Genomic DNA, 14,159 nt, shown 5'->3' on the forward strand with positions numbered 1-14,159 from the left:
TGATAGAAGAAGTGGTCAAGGGCAGCATGGACTTTAAGCTGGGAATTGATGGAATTCAGACATTAAATGAAGGCAGGCTCAAGATAGTTGCTGCAGCTTCAAATGGATATAATGTGGAGATCTACATTTCCGTGGAATTGAGTAATTAGCTTTAACACACAAGTGGTCTTGCAACAAGTGTGGGAATAAGATAAGTTGGAGTTAAGCTTTAAATCTGTTAGAATCTACCCAGTGCTGGCAGTGTGAATGAGATTGGACTGTTGCTCTCACACAGAGCAGTCTCAGTTTCCAGTGATCTTACATTCCCTCTGCATGATACTAACACTTCTCATTCTTTGTGTTGTTGATTGGAGCATTCATTTTGAAGGGAGCTGTTGGGGAGCAGCAGGGACCTATAGGGTGCTACTGCAGGGTAGCTTTCTACAGTTTAACCACTTCTGGACCGCCCTAAAGCAGATTTACTGCTACAGGGTGGCCCACCCCAGGATCATATATTCATTATATTATCAAAAGTATTGGGATGTCTGCCTTTACACGCACATGAACTTTAATGGCATCCCAGTCTTTGTCGTTGGCCCACCTTTTGCAGCTATAACCGCTTTAACTCTTCTGGGAAGGCTGTCCACAAGGTTTAGGAGTGTGTCTATGGGAATGTTTGACCATTCTTCCAGAAGCGCATTTGTGTGGTCAGGCACTGATTTTGGACGAGAAGGCCTGGCTCGCAGTCTCCGCTCTAATTCATCCCAAAGGTATTCAAGCTCAGGACTTTGTGCAGGCCAGTCAAGTTCCTCCACCCTAAACTCACTCATCCATGTCTCTATGGACCTTGCTTTGTGCACTGGTGCGCAGTCATGTTGGAACAGGAAGGGACCATCCCTAAACTGCTCCCACAAAGTTGGGAGCATTAAATTGTCCAAAATGTCTTGGTATGCTGATGCCTTAAGTATCCCCTTTACTGGAACTAAGAGTCCAAGCCCAACCTCTGAAAAAAAAACCCACACCATAATCCCCCCCACCAAATGATTTGGACCAGTGCACAAAGCAAGGTCCATAAAGACCTGAATGAGCGAGTTTGGGGTGGAGGAACTTGACTGGCCTGCACAGAGTCCTGACCTCAACTAGATAGAACACCTTTGGGATGAGTTGAGTGGAGGCCTCGGGGCAGGCGTTCTGGTCCAACATTAATGCCTGACCTCACAAATGTGCTGTGGGAAGAATGGTCAAACATTCCCATAGACACACTCCTAAACCTTGTGGACAGCCTTCCCAGAAAAGTTGAAGCTGTGCACGCGCCACTGGACACTGGATGCACCTGCCAATCATTGGTAAATCACACAGAATGGAGGTCTGCCTATGTAAACAAAGCATATCTCCATTCTAACAGGGGTGAAGGGATGGATTTCGTGTAAAATCCATCTCTTCCCCTAGTTAAAGCAGCACACGCGTCACAAAAACACTGGCTTTGATCACCCAAGATGTTAAACTCCATACCTAGCTGGTGTTATTAATACAGTGTCAGTACATATTTTTAGCACTGATCACTATATTAGTGTTATTGGTTCCCTCAAAAGTGTCAATGTCCAATTGTCCACCGCAATATCCCAGTCCCGCTGAGCGCCGCCATTACTAGTATAAAAAAAAAAAATTCCATAAATATATACCATAGTTTGTAGAACCTATAACATTCGCGTAAACCAATCAATATCATAAACATGTAGCAGAATATATATATATTGAAGATATATATATATATATATATATATATATATATATATATATATATATATATGTATATATCAGGGGCGTAACTATAGGGGTTGCAGGGGTTGCAATTGCAACCGGGCCCCATGCTCCAGGGGGCCTGTGCGGCTCCCCTGTACACCTGGATAGGAGGGGCAGCGGGGGCAGCATGTAGAGAAATCACTGTCCTCCTTTTTCCTCCTGTAGCTGCAGGAGGAAAAAGGAGGAGATTGGTTCCTCTGTATGCTGCCCCCACCACCCCTCCTATCCAGTTCACTTGTGTTCTGCTGTCTCTGGGCCCCTGTGTGCTCCCCTAGTTCGCCCCCCCCCCCTTAACCCCCACCGTGTTCCCTCCCCTCTCCTGCCGGCTGCTGCAGGGATATGTCACAATAGAGAACCAGGAAGGGGTCGGTAAATATGTAATTTACCAGCTCCTTCCTTTTCTGAATGGACAGAGTCATAGTCAGTGACATTGTAAAAAAATAAAATAAAATGATAAAAAATAATACAATTAAAATCCCAAAAAATAAAACTTACTGACACCAGTGGGTGAACTTCCAGGATCGCAAAGGTCACACTTGCGACCGGGCCCCGGCATTCCACCACCGTGGAGAGGCCCCAAGATGGCAGGAAGTGGGCCCACTGTAGAACTTGTGAAAGGGTCCCGTTGCGGGACCGTAATAAAGGGCCCTGCAGCAAGAGTAAAGGGCCCCAGGATCAGTGTGAAGAGCCCCAGGCTTGAAGGGAAGGGCCCCGGCCAGGGGTCCAGGGGGCCCTTCATGGTTTCTTGCACCGGGGCCCTGAAGGTTCTAGTTACGCCTCTGGTATATATATGTATATATGTTTTTATTTATTGGACATGTTTTATAGCAGAAAGTTTAAAAAAAATTATATATACACTGCCTGGCCAAAAAAAGTCGCCACCATAGAGAGGCAGAGCATGATCCCCTCCCTTTGGAGACTGGGCCACAGGGCAGTATTTCCAACATAACGACCCCAAACACAACTCCAAGACGACCACTATCTTGCTAAAGAAGCTGAGGGTAAAGGTGATGGACTGACCAAGCATGTTTCCAGACCTAAACCCTGATTAGCATCTGTGGGGCGTCGTCAAATGGAAAGTGGAGGAGCGCACGGTCTCTAACATCCACCAGCTCCGTGATTGCATCATGGAGGAGTGGAAGAGGACTCCAGTGGCAACCTATGAAACTCTGGTTAACTCCATGCCCCAAAGGGTTAAGGCAGTGCTGGAAAATAACACAAAATATTGACACTTTGGGCCCAATTTGGACATTTTCACTAAGAGGTGTACTCACTTTTGTTGCCAGCTGTTTAGACATTAATGGCTGTGTAAACAAGAAGGTGCAATAGAATCACTCTAATAGATGAATAAATCTAAAACACTAGCAGCGCTATATTAAGCGTATCAACAATAAAAGCTTATAAATAAAATGGACCAATGTAAAAGGACCGCTTGCAAACACATGAAAGTCCCAACTCAAGAATAATCACAGTCCAGTCTGGATATATAACTTGTGGGAGGGAGGGTGTGAAGGATTCCCAAACAACTCTCCTTGAATCACCACCACCAAGACGTGCTCCCCATCAAACTGGGCACTCACCGGACTGCTGCAAAGTACACGTATGTAACTCTCAGAAAGATCCTCTTTCCATGGGCATCAAGTCAGCTGCACTGCGGTTCCAATCTTAATCCAACCTCCATATACATTCCACTCACAAGTGCCGTGTCATGGAACACATAGAAATAGAGCGGGGAATAAACTCCGTACAGTTTATTGGATGACATAAAGATAAAAAACACTGTGCCCCACTCCCATCCAAAACCTACTTACAGAGGTGCATGTAATGCAGGCATAACAAACGCATATAACACGCTGTAGATCCACCGCTGCTGCCCGGGATGCTTGGTACAGTAGCGACCGGAACTTGTAGCGTGGCTTGGCGTGGCGTCTGACGTAACTATGGCGACCACGCACTCACGCCCGACGCGTTTCGTCATTACAGACTTCCACTGAGAGCGTGAGTGTGCGGCGCGGTCAGCCAATGTTTATACCCCTTCTGGCGCAGGCGCAGTAATCCCTTCTCCGTATTACCGGAAACGGAAACTGCAAACATTTCCGCCCTCAGCGCCCAGGTATCCATTCAAGACTTCCGCCCAAACATTATGTCATCTCCTCAAGAAACAAAGCACATCCGCCTGTCCCCGCACACAACAAAGCATGCAAGAGGCGTGGCTAGTTCTATTATCATTAGAGAGACAGAGAGAACGGAAAATAGCCCTAAACATACCACGACTTAATATACATAGATACACTTAAAGGTAACCATGCATTGGTCAATGCCTGTCATTGTACAAATAAAATCAAACAATATATACCATATATAAAATATATGAGGTAATTGCACTGTTGTACACTTTGTTTACTTTTTGCAAAACTTTAATAAAAAATATTGGAAATTAAAATATATGAGGTTATAGTCTCACCTCCAAACATATACATACAAATACCCCAAAATAAGGGCATATCAATCAGTCACAATGATATTGTTGGCAATGCAGGAAAAATCTTAATAAATATAATTCTCCCATAATAATGTTGGCAATGCAGGAAAAAACTTAATAAATATATTTCTCCAATGACAGGAGAAATGACAGAAAAATTACTACCAATCATAATTAATTAAATAATCTAATATGATAAACACCTATCCAAAAAATGTCTATTAATAAAACACTTAAAAGGCTTTACCTAAAATCAGTATAAATAATAAATTATTTTAAAATATTCTAAAATTAATTTAAAATATTATAATTCTACATAAAAGAACTCCAGACATCATATAAAATTAGAAAATGCCAGTATTCTATATTAATAATTACTAATAATACTAATAAAACAATTTGATATCTAAATCAATGTTCAATCCCTTGGGATATAAAGACTCTGTTAAGTATATCCAGTGTGTTAATATTTTAAATTAATTTTAGAATATTTTAAAATAATTTATTATTTTTACTGATTTTAGGTAAAGCCTTTTAAGTGTTTTATTAATAGAAATTGCCTTTAGGCTCTGAGGAAGAGACACGGCCTCGAAACGCGTCAGCCCTCCTTTTGTAAAGAGACTGCTATATTGAATTGAAATGCTGGAATATCACGAATGTTTGTGAGTAGCTGATTTAAAAATTTTATGACATTAACCACTTAAGCCCCGGAGGATTTTTCCCCCTTCCTGACCAGGGGGTATTTTGCGATTCGGCACTGCATGACTTTAACGGACAATTGCGTGGTCGTGCGACGCTGTACCTAAACTAATTTGACGTCCTTTTTTTCCCACAAACAGAGCTTTCTTTTGGTGGTATTTGATCACCTGTGCGATTTTTTTGATCATGCGCTATAAACAAAAAAAGAGCGTCAATTTTGCAAAAATAACAATATTTTTCACATTTTTTTATATGAAATTCCCAACAAAAAAATATGTAAAAATCAAAATTTTTTAACATTTTCGGACAATTTGTTTTATGCTACATATGTTTGGTAAAAAAAATCGCAAAAAGCGTATTTTGATTGGTTTGCGCAAAAGTTATACTAACAAAGGGAAAGATTTTTGTCATTTTTGTTGTTGTTTTTTTTAACGCGTAATGGCGGCGATCTGCGATTTTTTTGCGGTACTGCGACATTGCGGCGGACAGATCGGACCCTTGACTGACATTTTTTACACTTTTGGGGTTACCAGTGACATTACTGCAGTAATCAGTGCTATATATATATATGCACTGTTACTGTAAAAATACACTGGTAGTGAAGGGGTTAACTTTATTTGAGAGGGAGGGGCTGTGTGTGTCCCTAGGGGCGTGATTCTAACTGTGATTGGCTGTGGCTTGAAGTGTAGGAACAATGATCAACGGTCCTACATAGTAGAACCGTATGATCACTGTTTCTACACAGGGGAGAATGAGAGGCGGCTTGTTTACACTAGCCGCCTGCCTTTCTCCCGTTGTCACGGACGATCGTGAGTGAGCGGCGGACATCGGGTCCGCCGCTCACACGAGCGGGGGGGTCCGTGACCGCGCGGGAGCGCGCCTCCGGCGGCGCGCGCTCGCTCCCCAGAGCCTCACAGGCTAGTGACGTACCGATACGTCACTTTGCCTGTGAGGGGCTGACCGCCGAGGTATATGTACTTGCGGCGGTGGTTAAAAAGTCCGCTGAGGATAATGCGCTAGGCTGGTGCGCCCTCTTTTTTCTTTCTTTATTTGCAGTCATCTCTTCTACTGCCTAAGTAAGTGTGATTTTATCCATAAAGCACTGATGCTTTTTATTTCATATATATATATATATATATATATATATATATATATATATACCACTATTTATCAGGGTATAACACGCACTTTTTCCTCCTTACATCAGCGTTATACGCCGATGTAAAAAGAAAAAAGTCCAGGAAGCAGCGGCGAGAGGTAGAAGTGGGGGGGGCGGCGCCGAGGAGAAGGAAGGACACGCTGTCATCGGAAGTCCCGCCTCCTATGCCGACGTCTATCATAGGTGTCGGGACTTCCGTTGACAGCGCGTCCTTCCTTCTCCTCTGCCCCGCCCGCCCCCTTCTACCTCTCAGCGCTGCTTCCTGGACTTTTTTAAAAGTGATTCAGATACTGTCGATGGCACTGGCGAGGCTGCAATTATGGGCACTGCGCTGGCGAGGCTGCAATTATGGGCACTGCGCTGGCGAGGCTGCAATTATGGGCACTGCGCTGGCGAGGCTGCATTCGTGGGCACTGCGCTGATGATTGTATTTAATTATAAATGTCAGGCAAAATGGTCGGCCCTCACGCATGTTTACTTCATCAAGTCTGGCCCTCTTTGAAAAAAGTTTGGACACCACTGCCCTAAATCCACGTCCATGAAGCCGACTTATCTGATAGTTTGTATCATGTTGGTTCAGGGACATTGAAGCATTTGGGGCAATTGTCAGTAATGTACCTGCACTGGGAGTAGCAGGAGGCCACCTCTTGCACAATATGGTGTCCTTTGCATACATGTGAATGGTAATTGAAGGATATAAGGGGTAAGACTGAATCACACTAGACAGCGCAATATCCAGAAGACTGCAACCTACATTTTTACTCTGAGCTATTTGTAATATCTTGTTCACAAAAAAAAACAGTGCATCTGATAAGTATTCACATTGCTTCACTTTTTCCACATTTTGTTATGGTACAACCTTATTCCAAAATTAAATTCATTATTTCTCTATCGTTCATTGACGGACGCAGTTCTCTCTGATCCATATCAGTATGGTTATACTGCCCCCTACAGGAGTAGGACACTAGGCAGAAAAAAGTTCCAGCTACGCCTATGGGCAGTACACCCTCTCTCTTTCTGCATAGGATGTCAGTTTTAATCTGCCTAGTCAGGAGTAAGGACCTAGTTCCTTGCTGGGATCTCTAGTCCTGGCATGGAAGTAATTTGTTTATGTAGAATTTTTTTTAGCTAGTCTTTTGTTCTCTGGAATGTTTTCCTTGTGAGATCTTCAAGCAATTATGCAGGCTGGGCGACAGACTTGACCCCCATAGCCAGTGGTCACCCCAGTCTGGCCAGCGAGCGCGTTCAGGCCTTAGCTCCGCGCTCGGTCGGCCGCGACATAGTCCCACTGGACGGGGACTGGCCCCGCGAGTTAAACGTCTCGCCAGGACACGCATGACAGGGTCTAGGCTTATGTCGCAGCGTTCCTATTTGGCCAACAGCCCCCTGCTCTGGTGGCGTGGGGTCCTGTCACGAGATGGGGCTGCCTGTGTTCCTAGTATGGTGAGTAAACGTCCCCCCCCCCCCCTTCCCTGGTGGATTTTGAGGTGGACGTGGGCCCTCTCTCTGGGATGGTTGGACCCTCACACTCCTGGGTTCCCCTCTGTCCTGTTGTGACCCCCCTACTTACCCCCCTCCCGCATGGGCGACTGTTTTGGGCCTACCTGAGGCTGGGGCCTGGTGTGAAGGCCGCATGGGGGGCTGGCCTCGGTCACCTACCCCTGCCTCCTCTGATATCTCGGATTCTGAGCGGGTGACCAAGAACCCGATGGTCACTCTGACAGAGCTCCAGTGTTTCTCTGTGGAGAGAGGAGAACCTTCCAGAAGAACAACCATCTCTGCAACACTCCACCAATCATGTGCTTTTACTGAGGAGTGGCTTCCATCTGGCCACTCCACCATACAGGTCTGACAGCCTGCCTGCACTTTTCCAAAAGGCACCTGAAGGAATCTTAGAGTTAGACCATGAGAAACAAAATTCTCTGCTCTGATGAAACAAAGATTGAACTCTTTGGCCTGAATGGTAAGCATCATGTATGGAGGAAACCAGGCACCGCTCCTCACCTGGCCAATCTCATCCCCACAGTGCAGCATGGTGGTGGCAGCATCATGCTGTGGTGATGTTTTTCAGGGGCAGAAACTGGGAGACTAGTCAGGATCAAAGGAAAGATGAATGCAGTACATTTACAGAGACATGTTTGGTAAAAACCTGCTCCATAGCGAACCTAAGCACACCGCTAACATAGCAAGGGAGTGGCTACAGGATAACTCAGTGAATGTCCTTGAGTGGCCCAGGCAGAGCCCAGACTTGAACCCGATTGAACATCTCTGAAGATATCTGAAAATGGCTGTGCGTCGACACTCCCCATCCAACCTGATGGAGCTTGAGAGGTCCTGCAAAGAAGAATGGGAGAAACTGCCCAAAAAAGGTGGACCAAGCTTGTAGCATCATACTCAAAAAGACTTGAGGCTGTAATTGGTGCCAAAGGTGCTTCAAGTATTGGAGCAAAGGCTGTGAATACTTATGTACATGTGATTTTTTTTTTTTTATAAATTTGCAAACAGTGGCGGCTGGTGCTCAAAATTGGGGGGGGGGGGGGCGCAAACAGAAAAATTAGTGACCAGCATGCCCCCAATCAATGCAGAGTGCCACAGCATGCCCCATCAATGCAGAATACCACAGCATTGCCCCCAATCAATGCAGAGTGCCACAGCATGCCCCCAATCAATGCAGAGTGCCACAGCATTGCCCCCAATCAATGCAGAGTGCCACAGCATGCCCCCCAATCAATGCAGAGTTCCACAGCATTCCCCCCAATCAATGCAGAATGCCACATCGTGCCCCCCAATCAATGCAGAGTGCCACAGCGTGCCCCCAATCAATGCAGAGTGCCACAGCGTGCCCCCCAATCAATGCAGAGCGCCACAGCGTGCCCCCAATCAATGCAGAGCGCCACAGCATTGTCCCCAATCATTCCAGAGCGCCACAGCATTGTCCCCAATCAATGCACACCGGCACAGCATTGTCCCCAATCACTGCAGAGCGCCACAGCATTGTCTCCAATCAATGCAGAGCGCCACAGCATTGTCCACAATCATTGCAAAGCGCCACAGCATTGTCCCCAATCATTGCAGAGCGCCACAGCATTGTCCCCAATCAATGCAGAGCGCCACAGCATTGTCCTCAATCAATGCAGAGCTCCACAGCATTGTCCCCAATCAATGCAGAGCGCCACAGCATTGTCCCTAATCAATGCAGAGCGCCACAGCATTGTTCCCAATCATTGCTGAGCGCCACAGCATTGTCCCCAATCATTGCAGAGTGCCACAGCATTGTCCCCAATCATTACAGAACGCCACAGCGTGACTCCCTCAATGCAGTGTGGGCTTCCCCTCCCCGAGACCAATGCACTTACCTGGCGGCGGCTTCTCTACAGACCCGGCGGCAGCAGCTTTTCCTCACTCTGTCCCCCGACGCGTCTCCACAAGTACTTCCGGTCCCGCCTCCTCCTCGGCCAATGGCAAGTGGTTTGCCTTGTGGCCAATCAGGAAGCGTGTATCAGACGCGCTTCCTGAATGGCCAGGAGGAGGATCGGTGTGGCAATAGCAAATTTTCATTCGCTATTGTCACACAATGGGTGGAGTCGGGACGCACTGCTCTGTGCCCCGGCTCCACCCTTTGCATTGCCCTATTAGAGCCTCTGGCCTCAGGTGATGTAAAAAAAAAAAAAAATCCCCATTAAGCTCCATGCGTCCCTGCGCCCAATATACACCGGCAGCCACTTTTAAGATTACAAACCAACTTCTTTCACGTTGTTATTATGGGGTATTGTTTGTAGAATTTTGAGGAAAATAATGAATTTATTCCATTTTGAAAACAAGCTGTAACATGACAAAATGGGAGAAAGTGAAGTGCTGTGAATAGTTTTCTGGATGCACTGTATAAAACTGTTCACAAAGTTCCGTATTTCAGCTTTTAGTTTTTTTTTCTCTTATTTCTCAGCAATGCGTTGGTTGTGATGATGGCGGGATTCCTCATCGACAAGAAGGGGAACAGATGTGAGTTCTAAAGCATTTATTATGGGTTTATATGGATTCTTCTGTAGATTTAAACATCAGTTATGGTGATAATATAGTTGTATATACATACACATGTGCAATAGCTGGGGGAAGCACTGAGAGCCAATCAGGTGTGCTGCATGCAAATGTGCCGACAGGTGGAAATTGCTGATCCATCCGCTTTTTAGTCAGCGGCAGCACTTTAACTTTCCAATCACAGACCTAGCTGTGTTACTCCACTGGCCAACCTGGCTGGAGTGTGGCTATGTAAAGCTACAAATGGAACGGACAGAATACAAACACTTACAAGTAAATCCGCACCTGTATAGATAATTCAAGTGTATATACACTATGTCAGGCATGTCCAACCTGCGGCCCGTGGGCCACATGCGGCCCGGAACCCCAGGCAATGCGGCCCACTGCCCCCTGACAATTTTTTTTTTGCTGGGGAGGAAGGAAGTCGGGTCGGTGGCACGGTAGGCAGAGGCTGCCTCGGAGGGAGGGGATGTGAGCATGTGCAGTGTTTCTGACTCCTACCACAATGACCACTTCAAATTACTGAAGTGGTCATGGTGGTTAGAGTGTTCCTTTAATATCTTTTAGAAGAAGTAAACCTCCGTATACTGATTCCATTTCATTTGATCACCCTCTAGTTGTGTTAAATTAGTGCGGGGGGTGCGGCCACGCGGGAAGGGCGCGGCGGCATTTTATTACTTATATACCTTAACTTTAGTATATATTTTATATGCGGCGGCCCAAGAAAATTTCTCTACACTCAATGTGGCCCAGAGAAGCCAAAAGGTTGGACACCCATGCACTATGTTGTCAAAAGTACCGGGACACCTGCCTTTACATGCACATGAATGTTAATGGCATCCCAGTCTTAGTCCGTAGGGTTAAGATAAGACAAGGCGCCTCTAAGTGCAGTAGGCTCTGAGTATTTATTAAGTTAAAAGTGTAAAAGCACTCACATTTAGTAAATGTGACATGGGCATAGCAAAGACATGTCAGGAGTCTTCCTATCCGCTGTGCTGAGTAGTTGCAATGAGGACATCCGGTGATCCGCTTCCTGTAGATGCGTCCTTTCGTCTGTGTCTCAGCTGAGTCGGCATGAGATTTCCTGAAGGCAGGGTGTGGACGCAGCGGCCGGTGTCCAATAGAGCGGGTGGTGGGCGGTTACATGTTTCGGAGCTCAGCTCCTTCGTCAGACCTCCACCCGCTGGAGGTAAAAGGACATTTATATAGGCAACTGAAATCGTTATTACATGGGACAGGTGCATTCAGGCAGAAGATAAATGGATAGGAAATTGATACCAGCATGTGCATACCCCTGAAAGCTGGTAACCATTGCACAATTATCGCACATGTGAATACTACATTACCATGTTAAAAATATTTTAAAAATGTATAAAAATATATACAAGAAAAAAAAAAAAAAATATATATATATATATATATATATATATATATATATATATATATACACACACATATATAAATATATACATACACGTATATACTGTACACAAACAATGTGTATGAAGACACAGTTCAAAGAGTATGCACCCTCAGGACATTGTTTAGAAATAGTTAAAAAAGGACTAAATATCACAATAAAAATGAGAACAAAAAAAAACGCACATACAGCGCAAAATAATATTCAAAGAGACCCAAAAAGATATTCTATAATAGCGTATTAATTTCCAATTCCTCATTTATGCCCCCAGGTGACAAAACATCAAGGGCATAAATCCAGTAGGTTTCTCTGCGACATAAACGCACGAACCTCTCTGCTTCAGAAAAGGTGGGGGGAATGGACTCTATGACCCATACTTTTAGGCCAGCACTAGATTTATTGTGAACAAGTAAAAATATATATGAAGGCGCTCAGTTGTGGGTGAGGTGGAATACTTTAGGATTGTTTATCTGCTGCCCTGGGGTTTTAAAAGTTTTTAAACAGTTAAAAATAGGTAAGTAACAAATGTGAGGGTGCTGATAAAATGTGTTGAAAATAGCGCATACAATAGATGAAGAGCTCAATAACTCATATAGTGCAACTGTAAATGAACTAAAATTAATCACAATATACACATAAAATATTATGAAAAGTGATAAATATTAGTGATAAAGTGGCTGTGCTGTGAACAGTGCTTAATATGTAGATATATGTAGAGATACAACACTAGGAATGGAGAGGCTGCTCACCCAGTAATACTACTAGAAACAAGTGATACCATAGGCATCAACCCCCAGAGGGTTTTTAGGCAGCAGAGAGTGAAAAGTCACATAAATGGAGTAAGAGTCAAAAGATTCTAAAAGATAATTCTTTATTTAACCAAAAATACCAAAATAGCAAAAAAATGAATAGGTAAAATGTTAAAAACAACCCCCGTCAAGGGTAAGTATATTATGAGCTCCGGTTACAAAGATGACAATGGTAACAGCATTAATCGCACAATGAAAATCACAATGTCATGGAAGAAAGACAACACCAACGCGTTTCGACCTAATGCAGGTCTTCTTCAGGGAGACTTATATCTAGAGGGAACATATCATGATTTACAGTATATTCTCATAACATAATAATAATGATCATATGACTGTGCAACATATTTTACCAGAAAGGCGCGGTTAGCTGGAACCCAGAGATCAAATCATGTGGTTGAAACATCCTCATGAACCAAAGAGGTGTACTTTTCCCTACCACAAATGGCAGGACAGGTGCAGAAGTCTACAGGGAGTCACCAAAAATATCCGCCAAGAAGGGGCACAGACACCTAATTGGGGAATCATAATGTAACTATATTTGCACAATAGCAAATTATAAATCAATGTAGGCTGCAGTGATGAGGAGAGAGAGCGACGGGCAGAGCTGACAGACAGAAAAGTGAGAAAAGATGATAGAGGTGAGTGAAGTGAGGCAAAAAGAAGAAAGAATCAATGGGCAACAAAGCAAAAAGAGAAAACTGACAAAAAGGAAAAGAAGTGGGAAAAAAGAAAGGGGGAGAGGGAAAGTGGGGGGTATAGAAGGGGAAGAAAAGAAAAAAAAGAAAAATAATAAGAAGAAAGACAGCAAGAGAAGGGAGGGATTGACAGGCATGGGTGGAGACAAAGGAGGAGAGAAAGAATAGAAACATGGGTGAAATAGAGTAAGCTGGAACAAGAGACAATAGAGCATGGGAAAGGACACAGAGGGGATGGGAATGAATAAGGATATAATGAAGAAAACAAGGGGGAGAAAAAGGTGGTACGGAGTGATGAACAGAGCTATTGATGTGTAAAAGAGAGGCCCCTTGCACTCACCTAACCTGCAGCCGGATCGAGCCTACTTTTGGTACAGTGTTTCAAATAGGAAGATGTGTATGCCCCTACGGGAGTGATCCTTAAATACCTGTATGTTGATTGTAGATCCCCCGCAGGTGTGTGCCTCCAAACGTGCGATGACTCCCTCAGCATTCCAGAAGAGGAGGCAAAAGCCTCCCGCGGCATCTGCCATCTCCACGGCAACCCGCCCATACAGTGCACAGGCGCGGCAGAGGGCCACGCATGCGCACAGGCGGGAGCGGGGGCACGGAGATCCGGTGTAACGTTAGAATTCCATACCTCGTTAGATTTCCATACCCTCGTCACTTCCTGTCTCAAACAGCAGAGCAGCGCAGCAGTGCGCATGCTCAGAGCCCCGGATACGTAATTGAACAGGAAAGAATTTGGCAAGTGCGCATGCTCGGAGGGTAGGAAATTATCACGGCACTGTGTGTAATATTATACTTGCGGCGGTAACATTAAAACAGTTCGGCTGCAACATCAGTCATCTCTTCTCCTATCCCTGTGACTTGCCTGATCTCGGCTAATAAATATAAAAGCGGTGGCGGGTGTATGAGATGTAAATGACGGCGATCGCGGCTCCGTGATCCGCTTTTATATTTATTACCCGAGATCAGGGAAGTGACAGGGGAAGGAGCGGAGATGAGCCATGTTGCAGAGGAGCTGTTTTAATGTAACCGCCGCAAGTGTAACTAGCGTGATAAATCCATGCCC

General features: G+C 44.8%; 1 protein-coding gene across 1 annotated transcript in view; it reads left to right on the forward strand.

The window, feature by feature from the left end:
- LOC309557678 (lysosomal dipeptide transporter MFSD1-like) overlaps window positions 1–14,159 on the forward strand; it is a 77,130-nt gene that overhangs the window by 26,036 nt on the left and 36,935 nt on the right. The window contains exon 4 of the mRNA XM_082260463.1: window positions 10,066–10,121. Within this exon, the coding sequence (XP_082116589.1) occupies window positions 10,066–10,121 (56 nt within the window). The remainder of the gene's footprint in view (window positions 1–10,065; window positions 10,122–14,159) is intronic.

Source organism: Pelophylax lessonae, assembly GCF_965119305.1.
Source record: "Pelophylax lessonae genome assembly, chromosome: 6".
NCBI lineage: Eukaryota > Metazoa > Chordata > Amphibia > Anura > Ranidae > Pelophylax > Pelophylax lessonae.